Here is a 15,027-nt window from a genome sequence, read left to right as displayed (position 1 = left end):
AATTGTCAGTAGAAACCACATTTGTTTAAGCAAGTCAGCCATGTTTTTTTTAAAGGCAGTAAATGAGGCTGAATGAACTGTTTCCCTGCCAGACAAGGCTCTGCTGATAGCCAAGGTGAAGTGGTGTTAACAGTATTAACGATTCACTCCATGGTGTTGAAAAGAAAGCTCTGCTGTTGGATCAGCTTTATGTAGGCCCTAACCGTTTGTGTGCACCGTTTGTCACCGTTATAGTGCAATTCATATATTGTTTGGTGTTGTGTTGAGGCTCTGCTGGGATGCATCTAAAACGTGCCCCCCCCCCACACACACACACCAAAATGTACATGCTAAAATCGCCATTGTATGTAACAATACAAAATCCTTTAGGCCCATATCAACAGCCGTATCATATGTACATAAAGCCTAATCTAATGACTTCACATCCGGTAGGACTCTCGCCAGACGCCTGGCGGCGCACTGTGTTCTATAACGTTAGACCGGGGGGGGAAATCTGGAGAAAGAGAGAAGAGGCAGGACGAACACTCCCTCCCTCCCTATCCCACTCATTAGTGTGCTACATTTCGCTGACGATCTCGGGGCAAACAAGCGGCGCAGGACTAGTTTCGCTCATCAGAAGAGATTTATATATCATTCCGGGACATTTTTTCGTCTCATTGTTAATCGTGGAATTGATCCTGTCGACTTTAAGAGGACAATTTGACTGTGATATCGGCGCAGATCAGTTTAGAAGATGGTTCGAGTCTCCGCAATATCGGTCCTTATTTTGGGCATCGTAGTTCCAGGGTTGGCCGGCTATATTGAGGTAGGAATGTAGTCCGGAATCGGACACGCATTGTATTTCTGTTGTTTTTCTTGTTTAACTTGGAATCACGGAGGGGGAAGCTCACGGGATTACTGCGTACTCCCCTGTAACCCATACGCTGCCTATATGTTTAACTACAGACTCCAGCCTCTTATGGCTTTGTAACGTTCTGCGTTTCTGCTACATTCTCCTACCATTTTGTATTATGAGGCTGATACGTTGTATTATTAGGCTGATACATTAACATATCCGATTTTCTTGTCATTTATCTTGTCAATAATTCGCACTGTGGCTATTCGACATGGACTGTTTTTTTTTTTTAAATGTATTTTTATTTATATGAAGCTTGTTACAATGTACTGAATCAATCGTCCTTGAATCGCCAGTGTGTCGTTTTTTAAAATCGCTTGTGTATCGCCTACTGCGTTAATTGTGGTAATGTGCGCCAGCACTGTTAAAGCCAATTCATGCTTACTCTGGCAATGTTTGCTGGAGGCTCCGTACAGAGGGTGTGACGCAATTGCGGAGGCTTACAGAGACCAAATCGAGCTACATACCGCATAGCTGTGCGCCTCCCAAATGTTGTAACAATGTGGAGGGCTCAGTAGCAGTGGCGTGTATTCATGGATGCCAATGGGAGCCAGGCTTCCCCAAAAAAAATTACCAAGAAAAAAACCCCCACACAAAATAATTTAATATTTTGTCTCTGTGTTTTCATAAATGTGCTTCAAATCCCAAGAGGCTTAATGTGTCTTGAATGCAAGGGAGGCCAGTGAGCATATAGCCTCCCACGATTAAAATATAAATAGTGAATAGTCCTGGCACACCAAAAAAAGTATCAAGGGGAAGCCAGTTGGAATTTGGCTTCAGACCAATCAAATCACAAGCCAAATGTCATTATTGACAGAAAATAACCTTTGTTGCATCTCATTGTGTCGTTGCCCTCCGGTGGCTAGCTAGATAAAATCGTCCCTTTTCCTAAGTTAGCCATGGATGGAGATAGGTATGTGCACATACCAATGATTTTATTAGGGCTATTCTGATTCAACCATAAATGTTTTCATTGTGTCCCTGGCCTGAGAGAATTGAAATGCAATATGTAGCTAGATGTAGTATGCTAATGTTAACTAGCTGGCCTGGAAGTTAGGCTAGCGAGCGAACATTTTAGCCAGGTAGCCTAGAACAACAACAAACTAACTGTGTACAACACGTTTAGGCAACATGAAAGAGGAGGATGGCATTTCTCTACAAGTAGGGTGAGTCAACATGTTTCTTTCTACACAGACACACAACCAGCCATGTCATATTTAACGTTGATTGGACAAAATGGGTTTTTGGCATCTAAGTTGTCCTGTATTAAGACTAAGCCGAGGTGATTTAGATGTTGAAGTGGTGCTGTAACAAGGAGCTCCTGTTTTCTCCGTGGTTATAAATCATTAGCAGTCTGAAAATGTGGGGAACATTAACTTGCGAAACCACCCTGTAGGTCATATAACTGTTTTGTTAAATGCTTTGTGGACTCCACCGGACAGAGGTTGCTCTCTGGTTTTGTGATGAAACGAAGGTTGACTTGATTCTGCCGCTGTGTCTTCTTATTGTCTCTGTCTTTTAGGTCTGTATGTCACGGTGTCGAGGCATATCAACCAACGGGTTACAGAGTAAACAACACAAGTATCACAAGACTGGTTGTACTATAGCTTTTAATTATATCGGTTGGTTTCCCTGGTGATTTTTTTATTTATTATTATTTTTTTTACCCACGCATTGCTACTGCTCTGTATAGCTCCGCATTGACATGATTGGTAGGTGACGGTGGGAGATCTTGTATAAACACAAACTCACTTCCTTGACAACTTCCTTGACAACTTCCTTGACAACAGCTCTGCTCCTGCTCCACGATGGAAAGTATGAGGTCTTCCTTCTGCAGAGGCCGTAACACAGTAAACGCAGTATGGCCACTGCAAATAACGGATTGACCATGCAGCGCCTTTTTTAAAGGAAATTTATGCTTGATCTGGGTTTTGATGAGGCTATCAGAACAAGTTCACAAAAAAAAAATCAACATCTTTATGATACCTTGTGAAGGGATTTCAATGAGTTTGAACTGTTGGATTGTGATCTGGGAGGTATTGGGGATGGATGCGGTCAATGGAAGGCAGACCGTGGGGGATAGAAGAAGGACGCCAGATTGGATTCGACAAATCTGATCTGACAAACTGGATTTAAAAAATATAAAATAATCTGTCATGATTGATGTTTTGTAACAGGCCCACAATGTGGTTACTAAAATCCGATTTGGATATATTTGGCTGTTTTTCTCTGCATAACATTTTAGAAGTTGTCCCCATTTTTAGGTTTAGAAAAAGTAAATGCTAAATGCTAACTTTTGTTCGTATACACTGTTAGCATAGTTAGCATAGAGAAGTCGTTGGTGGTAGTCAAAGTAGTTTTTTTTAACAGTAATGCAGTTGATTTGATGACGGTGACCTGAACATTTTATTAGAGTTGACATCCATACGGCATTATACTCTGATTTTAACCTCAACATAGTGTGGAATACATATAAACAGCCTAAATGCTAATTTTGCTGGGGTGGAATTGGGGAGGTTTGGGATGGAGCTGCAGGTGGGAAAATGGTGCATTTTAATAAAACTAACTAATTGTTTACTTCGTGCCATCTTGGCTGAGCTCCGATGTCAAACACCAGGAAACGGACATCTCAGAAAATGTATTTTTTTCATTCAGCCAGTTGCTTGTAATGAGCTGGATGGCTTTAGAGACTAGCCCGTTATCACTACGCGTGGTACGGTGCAGACCAATTGCGTCTAAACCGCTGCCCGACGCAAAAGAAGTATGAACTCTCTGACCTTTACGGAAATACTGTACGTTCACTGCAGATGTCGGATTGGCCATGCAGATCCTTTTAGAATGTGGTTCGGAGATGAAATGAAAGGCGACTTTATAGCCATGGTTTGTGTTTGATCGGGCAATGTGATCCGGAGGCTCCATACTGAGGGTGTGACGCCATTCTGGGGGCTTGCGGATGCCAAATCAATTATCAATTACGTAACGTAACGTCATTACGTTACGTTATTGCCGTGCGCCTCCCACTTTTTTTAACGCAGAGTGCTCCGTATAGCTCTGCGTTGACATGATTGGTTGACGGTAGGTGAGGGTGGTACATCCTGTATAAACACAAACTCTCTCTTTCTTGACAACAGCTTTGCTCCACCAAGCGCAAGCAGTATGAATGCCCTGAGGCCGCATCGCAGTAAACATTGTACGGCCAATGCAGATGCCAGGTATGCCCATAAGTTGGCTTTAAGACACGAAGGAGCCAGCGAGAGAGCAATGGCTCAGAAAAATGTACCTCAGTCCAGGGATGAGTCTTGCGTTGTACTCCATAATGGCTGCTGTGGTAGTGTGTTGCTACTGCTAGCTAGAATGAGGACGAAAACGGCAGTTTACCTTAAACTAGCAGTCGGGCAATCTTCTCAGTGTAACAGTTGGGGAAATGGGACAGTTTGGAGTACAACCTATTTGTCATTACTGGATTGAGGTACATTTTCCGAGCCATAGCTCTCTCGCTAAAATACACAGGAAAGCCCGTCTGACCCTAGTGCAGCTGTAAGCAGGGGGTCCTATCTGCCTATCTGCCGGCTAAGCCAGGGTCAGAGTGGGACTGGCCTGGACCCAACATGCTTCTAGAGTCTTCCTGTCAATATAACAACACAATGATCATTCATTTGATCTCAGACCTCATCGACCATCATGTGTTTTCTCACAAGGAGAAAAAGCAGGGAATCAAGAACCGCCTGGTTTTGAGAGTCTGGTACTATACATGTTTTACAGGTTACTGCCAGATATAAAGGAAACACTTGAGTAAATGAGGAATATGAAGTATATTGAAACCGGATGCTTCCACATCGGTGTTGTTCCAGAGTTAATGAAGTAATTAATATCCCAACATGAATAATAATGCTGGACAGGCCATTATTATTATTATTTAGGCTACCGTGGCTGGCTAGGATGACAACGTCCACAGGGAACGAGTGGTCACTGAGTGGTTTGATGAGTATGAAAACGATGCGAACACTATTGACATGGGCCGTCTCCGTCAGCAGATTTCAACGCAATTGCACACTTGTGGGAGATTGTGTGTTTCGGCGCCTGAGACAGCGTTTTGTCACCACCGTCCTCCATCATCATCATCAAAACGCCAAATAATGGAAAGTGGAAGAATGGTGTCACATCCCTCCAATTTAAATTCCAGAATCATGGTGGCCTGACGACCTATTAAAACACTTGTTGGTGTACCGTTCTTAGTTTGGCTGTTACCTGTAAAACAATCCTTTTTTACAATGACATTAAGCCAATTCACTCTGGAAAGAAATCATGCTTTTATATTGGCCTACCTTGTAGTTGTATTTTTCTGGAGTAGGTCTAGCTAGCCAGAGACTGTACAGAATGGGAATCTACCTTTATTTTTCTAGAGTAGGTCTAGCTAGCCAGAGACTGTACAGAATGAGAACCTACCTTGTATCTTTCTGGAGTAGGTCTAGCTAGCCAGAGACTGTACAGAATGAGAACCTACCTTGTATCTTTCTGGAGTAGGTCTAGCTAGCCAGAGACTGTACAGAATGGGAACCTACCTTGCATTTTTCTGGAGTAGGTCTAGCTAGCCAGAGACTGTACAGAATGAGAGCCATGTACTGATCAGAAGAGAAACATTTCACCTGTCTGGACTCGTGCTGCATTGGACAGAAGAACAGATGACCTTCTGGTCCTGGTTCTGCTCCTAGTTATGGTGTGTGTGTGTGTGTGTGTGATGCTATTGTTCCTTACAGACAAAGGTGTGTCTGTGTGTTATATCAGTGTGCTATATCAGGCTTGGGTTATGATGAGATAAAGATGTATTGAATTCTCAGAGCAAAGTCAACAAGCCAGGCGCTATACGACTGACTGAGCCAGCTATGCACGACATGCTGCTGGTGCTACACTGGGAAGGCTTTGGGTATCACAGGGCCAGGCTTGGGAAGGCTTTGGGTATCACAGGGCCAGGCTTGGGAAGGCTTTGGGGGTCACAGGGCCAGGCTTGGGAAGGCTTTGGGTATCACAGGGCCAGGCTTGGGAAGGCTTTGGGTATCATAGGGCCAGGCTTGGGAAGGCTTTGGGTATCACAGGGCCAGGCTTGGGAAGGCTTTGGGTATCACAGGGCCAGGCTTGGGAAGGCTTTGGGTATCACAGGGCCAGGCTTGGGAAGGCTTTGGGTATCACAGGGCCAGGCTTGGGAAGGCTTTGGGGGTCACAGGGCCAGGCTTGGGAAGGCTTTGGGGGTCACAGGGCCAGGTTTGGGAAGGCTTTGGGGGTCACAGGGCCAGGCTTGGGAAGGCTTTGGGGGTCACAGGGCCAGGCTTGGGAAGGCTTTGGGTATCACAGGGCCAGGCTTGGGAAGGCTTTGGGGGTCACAGGGCCAGGCTTGGGAAGGCTTTGGGGGTCACAGGGCCAGGCTTGGGAAGGCTTTGGGGGTCACAGGGCCAGGCTTGGGAAGGCTTTGGGTATCACAGGGCCAGGCTTGGGAAGGCTTTGGGCGTCACAGGGCCAGGCTTGGGAAGGCTTTGGGTATCACAGGGCCAGGCTTGGGAAGGCTTTGGGGGTCACAGGGCCAGGCTTGGGAAGGCTTTGGGGGTCACAGGGCCAGGCTTGGGAAGGCTTTGGGGGTCACAGGGCCAGGCTTGGGAAGGCTTTGGGGGTCACAGGGCCAGGCTTGGGAAGGCTTTGGGGGTCACAGGGCCAGGCTTGGGAAGGCTTTGGGTATCACAGGGCCAGGCTTGGGAAGGCTTTGGGTATCACAGGGCCAGGCTTGGGAAGGCTTTGGGCGTCACAGGGCCAGGCTTGGGAAGGCTTTGGGTGTCACAGGGCCAGGCTTGGGAAGGCTTTGGGTATCACAGGGCCAGGCTTGGGAAGGCTTTGGGTATCACAGGGCCAGGCTTGGGAAGCCTTTGGGTATCACAGGGCCAGGCTTGGGAAGGCTTTGGGTATCACAGGGCCAGGCTTGGGAAGGCTTTGGGGGGTCACAGGGCCAGGCTTGGGAAGGCTTTGGGTGTCACAAGGCCAGGCTTGGGAAGCAAGTGGACTGCTATTGGGAATTATTGCTAATTATTTAACCAAAAAATCTATACTGCTGCACTCTGGGTAATAAGCCTATCCATTTGAATGGTTATGAATGAATATCTTTTTTAAAATTTTATTGGACATAAAGGCTGGTCAATATTTAGTATTCTGTTCCTTTTTTTTAATGGAATAGTGATTGTGGTATGGTCTTCTGATCCTCTGATCTTTTAGAGGGCCCCGTGCTGGACTAATCATTTATGTTGATTTGGTGATAAGCATACATCAAGTTTCCCCGTGGGGCTTTTTTTGGAAGGGAAACTGTGAAGTCAGCGGCATCTGTTTAACTTTCTGTTATAAAAGACTCCATGTGTCTGCTTGCTGTTTTTCATGACATCACGTAGCTGTCCTTCAGGGACACGGCCTAAAATACACGACTTCATATGGACAGAACATGAGATTTTGTAGCGTAGGCTACCGAATCTATGAAATGAAACTCGTTCATGCGGAAATATTTGGATCTGGTGAAAGGGAGACATTTTGGTAATTTCAATTAAAACATATACTCTTTCACATGACAATAGAAATGTAACATTTTTTTTTTTATTAAAAAAAAAATTTAGTGACACAAAGTGCAGATAGATTGTTTAGTCCCCCCCCCCCCCCCCCCAGCATCCGTAATGATCTAGACTGGGGCGTAATGATCTAGACTGGGGCGTAATGATCTAGACTGAGGCGTAATGATCTAGACTGGGGCGTAATGATCTAGACTGGGGCGTAATGATCTAGACTGGGGCGTAATGATCTAGACTGGGGCGTAATGATCTAGACTGGGGCGTAATGATCTAGACTGGGGCGTAATGATCTAGACTGGTTTTACCCTGCTGGTAATTTCTCTGTACTTTCTTTGTTCCTCTTTCACTTCCATTGCCAGTCAGAGTCAGTCTGTTCCTCTTTAGTTACAGAAACACTGTGACTCCTCCACTTCTGTTACATTGTGCATTCCAGATGTCACCCTACGGGGGCCACGGGTCAACAGTAGTGCCCTATCGGGGGCCACGGGTCAACAGTAGTGCCCTATCGGGGGCCACGGGTCAACAGTAGTGCCCTACGGGGGCCACGGGTCAACAGTAGTGCCCTACGGGGGCCACGGGTCAACAGTAGTGCCCTACGGGGGCCACGGGTCAACAGTAGTGCCCTACGGGGGCCACGGGTCAACAGTAGTGCCCTACGGGGGCCACGGGTCAACAGTAGTGCCCTATGGGGGCCACGGGTCAACAGTAGTGCCCTATATAGAGTTTAGGATACCATTTGAGATGCTGTCATTCATTGTCTCCTGGAATAAGGAGGTCAGCCATTTTTATAAATCTGCTTCTGCGTCTATCAGGAGAGTTGCAGCGCTCACATTGGATTAATGCAACGCAGAATAGCTGACATTTTAAAAATGTTTAATCCCGTTCGGCCCCTCTGCCCCCGCGAGGGGGAGTCGGCCCCCTCTGCCCCCGCGTGGGGGAGTCGGGCCCCCTCTGCCCCCGCGTGGGGGAGTCGGGCCCCCTCTGCCCCCGCGTGGGGGAGTCGGGCCCCCTCTGCCCCCGCGAGGGGGAGTCGGGACCCCTCTGCCCCCGCGAGGGGGAGTCGGGACCCCTCTGCCCCCGCGAGGGGGAGTCGGGACCCCTCTGCCCCCGCGAGGGGACAATGGGAGCCACAGTCACAACCGCAGTGCCAGGGACCTCTAAATAACTCAGGCCTAGGCTTAGCAATAAGAGACATTATGTCTGTAGTTGAAGCACAACACAGGTAGCATGTTTTTGTACTTTTAAAAATCAAATGTATATTTGTATATGCACAGGTTACATCGTAGTGGACACAGTACAATGCTTACTTGCAAGCTATTTTTGTATTTAGTAAAAGGCCCAGAAATAGCATGTTGCTATCCTGTCAATAGACCTGTAGTAGGAAACATGTTGACATTACCGTCTCAGGTTCAGGTTTCAAGTCCGACAGCCTTCGTGGTGTTTGGATACAGAGTTCATTATAAATCCCAGTCATTCAAATCAAATGAAATCACATGTTTTATTTGTCACGTGTTGAATACAACAGGTTGTAGACCTCACAGTGAAATGCTGAATACAACAGGTGTAGTAGACCTCACAGTGAAATGCTGAATACAACAGGTGTAGTAGACCTCACAGTGAAATGCTGAATACAACAGGTGTAGTAGACCTCACAGTGAAATGCTGAATACAACAGGTGTAGTAGACCTCACAGTGAAATGCTGAATACAACAGGTGTAGTAGACCTCACAGTGAAATGCTGAATACAACAGGTGTAGTAGACCTCACAGTGAAATGCTGAATACAACAGGTGTAGTAGACCTGACAGTGAAATGCTGAATACAACAAGTGTAGTAGACCTGACAGTGAAATGCTGAATACAACAGGTGTAGTAGACCTCACAGTGAAATGCTGAATACAACAGGTGTAGTAGACCTGACAGTGAAATGCTGAATACAACAAGTGTAGTAGACCTGACAGTGAAATGCTGAATACAACAGGTGTAGTAGACCTCACAGTGAAATGCTGAATACAACAGGTGTAGTAGACCTTACAGTGAAATGATGAATACAACAGGTGTAGTAGACCTTACAGTGAAATGCTGAATACAACAGGTGTAGTAGACCTTACAGTGAAATGCTGAATACAACAGGTGTAGTAGACCTTACAGTGAAATGCTGAATACAACAGGTGTAGTAGACCTCACAGTGAAATGCTGAATACAACAGGTGTAGTAGACCTTACAGTGAAATGCTGAATACAACAGGTGTAGGTAGACCTTACAGTGAAATGCTGAATACAACAGGTGTAGTAGACCTCCCAGTGAAATGCTGAATACAGCAGGTGTAGTAGACCTTACAGTGAAATGCTGAATACAACAGGTGTAGGTAGACCTCACAGTGAAATGCTGAATACAACAGGTGTAGTAGACCTTACAGTGAAATGCTGAATACAACAGGTGTAGTAGACCTTACAGTGAAATGCTGAATACAACAGGTGTAGTAGACCTTACTGTGAAATGCTGAATACAACAGGTGTAGTAGACCTTACAGTGAAATGCTGAATACAACAGGTGTAGTAGACCTTACAGTGAAATGCTGAATACAACAGGTGTAGTAGACCTCACAGTGAAATGCTGAATACAACAGGTGTAGTAGACCTTACAGTGAAATGCTGAATACAACAGGTGTAGTAGACCTCACAGTGAAATGCTGAATACAACAGGTGTAGGTAGACCTCACAGTGAAATGCTGAATACAACAGGTGTAGTAGACCTTACAGTGAAATGCTGAATACAACAGGTGTAGTAGACCTTACAGTGAAATGCTGAATACAACAGGTGTAGTAGACCTCACAGTGAAATGCTGAATACAACAGGTGTAGTAGACCTGACAGTGAAATGCTGAATACAACAGGTGTAGGTAGACCTCACAGTGAAATGCTGAATACAACAGGTGTAGTAGACCTCACAGTGAAATGCTGAATACAACAGGTGTAGTAGACCTGACAGTGAAATGCTGAATACAACAAGTGTAGTAGACCTGACAGTGAAATGCTGAATACAACAGGTGTAGTAGACCTCACAGTGAAATGCTGAATACAACAGGTGTAGTAGACCTTACAGTGAAATGATGAATACAACAGGTGTAGTAGACCTTACAGTGAAATGCTGAATACAACAGGTGTAGTAGACCTTACAGTGAAATGCTGAATACAACAGGTGTAGTAGACCTTACAGTGAAATGCTGAATACAACAGGTGTAGTAGACCTCACAGTGAAATGCTGAATACAACAGGTGTAGTAGACCTTACAGTGAAATGCTGAATACAACAGGTGTAGGTAGACCTTACAGTGAAATGCTGAATACAACAGGTGTAGTAGACCTTACAGTGAAATGCTGAATACAACAGGTGTAGTAGACCTCCCAGTGAAATGCTGAATACAGCAGGTGTAGTAGACCTTACAGTGAAATGCTGAATACAACAGGTGTAGGTAGACCTCACAGTGAAATGCTGAATACAACAGGTGTAGTAGACCTTACAGTGAAATGCTGAATACAACAGGTGTAGTAGACCTTACTGTGAAATGCTGAATACAACAGGTGTAGTAGACCTTACAGTGAAATGCTGAATACAACAGGTGTAGTAGACCTTACAGTGAAATGCTGAATACAACAGGTGTAGTAGACCTCACAGTGAAATGCTGAATACAACAGGTGTAGTAGACCTTACAGTGAAATGCTGAATACAACAGGTGTAGTAGACCTCACAGTGAAATGCTGAATACAACAGGTGTAGGTAGACCTCACAGTGAAATGCTGAATACAACAGGTGTAGTAGATCTTACAGTGAAATGCTGAATACAACAGGTGTAGTAGACCTTACAGTGAAATGCTGAATACAACAGGTGTAGTAGACCTCACAGTGAAATGCTGAATACAACAGGTGTAGTAGACCTGACAGTGAAATGCTGAATACAACAAGTGTAGTAGACCTGACAGTGAAATGCTGAATACAACAGGTGTAGTAGACCTCACAGTGAAATGCTGAATACAACAGGTGTAGTAGACCTTACAGTGAAATGATGAATACAACAGGTGTAGTAGACCTTACAGTGAAATGCTGAATACAACAGGTGTAGTAGACCTTACAGTGAAATGCTGAATACAACAGGTGTAGTAGACCTTACAGTGAAATGCTGAATACAACAGGTGTAGTAGACCTCACAGTGAAATGCTGAATACAACAGGTGTAGTAGACCTTACAGTGAAATGCTGAATACAACAGGTGTAGTAGACCTTACAGTGAAATGCTGAATACAACAGGTGTAGTAGACCTCACAGTGAAATGCTGAATACAACAGGTGTAGTAGACCTCACAGTGAAATGCTGAATACAACAGGTGTAGTAGACCTCACAGTGAAATGCTGAATACAACAGGTGTAGTAGACCTTACAGTGAAATGCTGAATACAACAGGTGTAGTAGACCTCACAGTGAAATGCTGAATACAACAGGTGTAGTAGACCTCACAGTGAAATGCTGAATACAACAGGTGTAGTAGACCTCACAGTGAAATGCTGAATACAACAGGTGTAGTAGACCTCACAGTGAAATGCTGAATACAACAGGTGTAGTAGACCTTACAGTGAAATGCTGAATACAACAGGTGTAGTAGACCTCACAGTGAAATGCTGAATACAACAGGTGTAGTAGACCTTACAGTGAAATGCTGAATACAACAGGTGTAGTAGACCTCACAGTGAAATGCTGAATACAACAGGTGTAGTAGACCTCACAGTGAAATGCTGAATACAACAGGTGTAGTAGACCTTACAGTGAAATGCTGAATACAACAGGTGTAGTAGACCTCACAGTGAAATGCTGAATACAACAGATGTAGTAGACCTCACAGTGAAATGCTGAATACAACAGGTGTAGTAGACCTTACAGTGAAATGCTGAATACAACAGGTGTAGTAGACCTCACAGTGAAATGCTGAATACAACAGGTGTAGTAGACCTCACTGTGAAATGCTGAATACAACAGGTGTAGTAGACCTCACTGTGAAATGCTGAATACAACAGGTGTAGTAGACCTCACTGTGAAATGCTGAATACAACAGGTGTAGTAGACCTCACTGTGAAATGCTGAATACAACAGGTGTAGTAGACCTCACTGTGAAATGCTGAATACAACAGGTGTAGTAGTTTAATTTAGTTTTCACCTGTTGTATTCAGCATTTCACTGTGAGGTCTACTACACCTGTTGTATTCAGCATTTCACAGTGAGGTCTACTACACCTGTTGTATTCAGCATTTCACTGTAAGGTCTACTACACCTGTTGTATTCAGCATTTCACTGTGAGGTCTACAACACCTGTTGTATTCAGCATTTCACTGTAAGGTCTACTACACCTGTTGTATTCAGCATTTCACTGTGAGGTCTACTACACCTGTTGTATTCAGCATTTCACAGTGAGGTCTACTACACCTGTTGTATTCAGCATTTCACTGTGAGGTCTACTACACCTGTTGTATTCAGCATTTCACTGTGAGGTCTACTACACCTGTTGTATTCAGCATTTCACTGTGAGGTCTACTACACCTGTTGTATTCGGCGCATGTGACCTAAAGACATTTTGATTTGAGTAGCATTCTCATGTAGGTGTTCCTTTTGTCCAGGTAGGAAAGGGCACTGTAATGGAGATTGCATCATCTGTGGACCTGTTGGGGAGGTATGCAAATTGTCCCTTGGGTTTCTGGGATGGTGGTGTTGAGCCATAATTAGCCATATCATGGGTACAGATGTGAGTGCTACGGGTCGGTAGTCATTTAGGCAGGTTACCTTGGTGGTCTTGGGCACAGAGACTATGGTGGTCTGCATGAAACATGTTGGTATTACAGACTCGGACAGGGAGAGGTTGAAAATGTCGTAGTGAAGACACTTGCCAGTTGGTCAGCGCATGCTCAGAGTGCACATCCTGGTAATCAGTCTGGCCTTGTGAATGTTGACCTGTTTAAAGGTCTTACTCTCATCGGCTACAGCTAGCGCGATCACACAATCGTCTGGGATAGCTCGAAGCAAGCATAGCTGTAATTTAGCTCGTCTGGTAGGCTCGTGTCACTGGGCAGCTCTCGGCTGTACTTCCCTTTGTAGTCTGTAATAGTTTGCAAGCCCTGCCACATCCGACGAGCGTCAGAGCCGGTGTAGTGTGATTCGATCTTAGTCCTGTATTGAGGCTTTGCCTGTTTGATGGTTCGGAGGGCGTTTTATTTAATAAGTGTCCGGGTCAGAGTCCTGCTCCTTGAAATCGGCAGCTCTACCCTTTTAGCTCAGTGGAGCTGTTGCCCGTAGTCCATGGCTTCTGGTTGTGATATGTGCGTACGGTCGCTGTGGGGACGACGTCATCGATGCACTTATTGATAAAGCCAGTGACTGATGTGGTGTTACTCCTCAATGCCATCGGAAGAATCCCGGAACATGTCCCAGTCTGTGAAAGAAAAACAGTCCTGTAGCTTAGCATCTGCGTCATCTGACCACTTCCCTATTGAGCGAGTCACTGGTATTTCCTGCTTTAGTTTTAGCTTGTAAGCAGGAATCAGGAGGATTTGAATTATGGTCAGATTTGCCAAATGGAGGGCGAGGGAGAGCTTTGTACTTGTCTCTGTGTGGACTAAAGAATGTTGAGTTTTTTTTTTTTTTTCCTTCTCCATCTCCTTGCAGTACATGTAACATGCTGGTAGAAATTGGGTTAAACTGATTTGTTTCCCTGTGTCTAAGTCCCCACTAGGAGCGCCGCCTCTGGGTGAGCATTTTATTGTTTGCTGGTGGCCTTAAACAGTCTTATGGTCTTACAGTCTTAGTGCCAGCATCAGTTTGTGGTGGTAAATAGACAGCTACCACTTGCTTCCATTTTGAGTTGTGTGATCTTGGCCTGTCAGTGTGTTTTCTGTTTACCAAAATGCTTTACCAAAATCAGAATTTGAAGCCTGAGGGAGGAGCAGGGAGGAGGAAGCAGGGAGGAGGAAGCAGGGAGGAGGGAGGAGGAAGCAGGGAGGAGGGAGCTTGTTCAATCAGTGTAATGGAAAACAGGCCTCAGTCTTCATACTGTAAACAAAAACAGGGTAGCCTTTCCATTTTTTCTTTGCCTTGGAAATATATTGTTACAGCCCTGGGAACATGTCGTCACAGCCCTGGGAACATGTCGTCACAGCCCTGGGAACATGTCGTCACAGCCCTGGGAACATGTCGTCACAGCCCTGGGAACATGTCGCCACAGCCCTGGGAACATGTCGCCACAGCCCTGGGAACATGTCGTCACAGCCCTGGGAACATGTCGCCACAGCCCTGGGAACATGTCGCCACAGCCCTGGGAACATGTCGCCACAGCCCTGGGAACATGTCGCCACAGCCCTGGGAACATGTCGCCACAGCCCTGGGAACATGTCGCCACAGCCCTGGGAACATGTCGCCACAGCCCTGGGAACATGTCGCCACAGCCCTGGGAACATGTCGCCACAGCCCTGGGAACATGTCGCCAGAGCCCTGGGAACATG

At 45.5% G+C, this 15,027-nt stretch overlaps 1 protein-coding gene across 50 annotated transcripts in view; it reads left to right on the top strand.

Moving 5' to 3' along the window:
• Positions 1–421: 421 nt before the first annotated feature.
• aplp2 (amyloid beta precursor like protein 2) overlaps positions 422–15,027 on the top strand; it is a 142,852-nt gene continuing 128,246 nt past the window's right edge. For 26 of the 50 annotated variants that reach the window (XM_090219026.1, XM_036961448.2, XM_090219021.1 and 23 more), the window contains exon 1: positions 428–805. In XM_090219026.1, coding sequence (XP_090075152.1) covers positions 734–805 — 72 coding nt within the window. In that variant the 5' untranslated portion in view covers positions 428–733. Of the gene's footprint in view, positions 806–15,027 lie in introns of all 50 variants that reach the window. The other 24 variants (XM_090219048.1, XM_090219040.1, XM_090219039.1 and 21 more) reach the window with 2 other exon arrangements.

This window comes from Oncorhynchus mykiss, chromosome 24 (assembly GCF_057628025.1).
Source record: "Oncorhynchus mykiss isolate SJ-2025 chromosome 24, ASM5762802v1, whole genome shotgun sequence".
In the NCBI taxonomy this organism is placed as follows: domain Eukaryota; kingdom Metazoa; phylum Chordata; class Actinopteri; order Salmoniformes; family Salmonidae; genus Oncorhynchus; species Oncorhynchus mykiss.
This window is presented reverse-complemented; position numbering and strand designations above follow the sequence as displayed.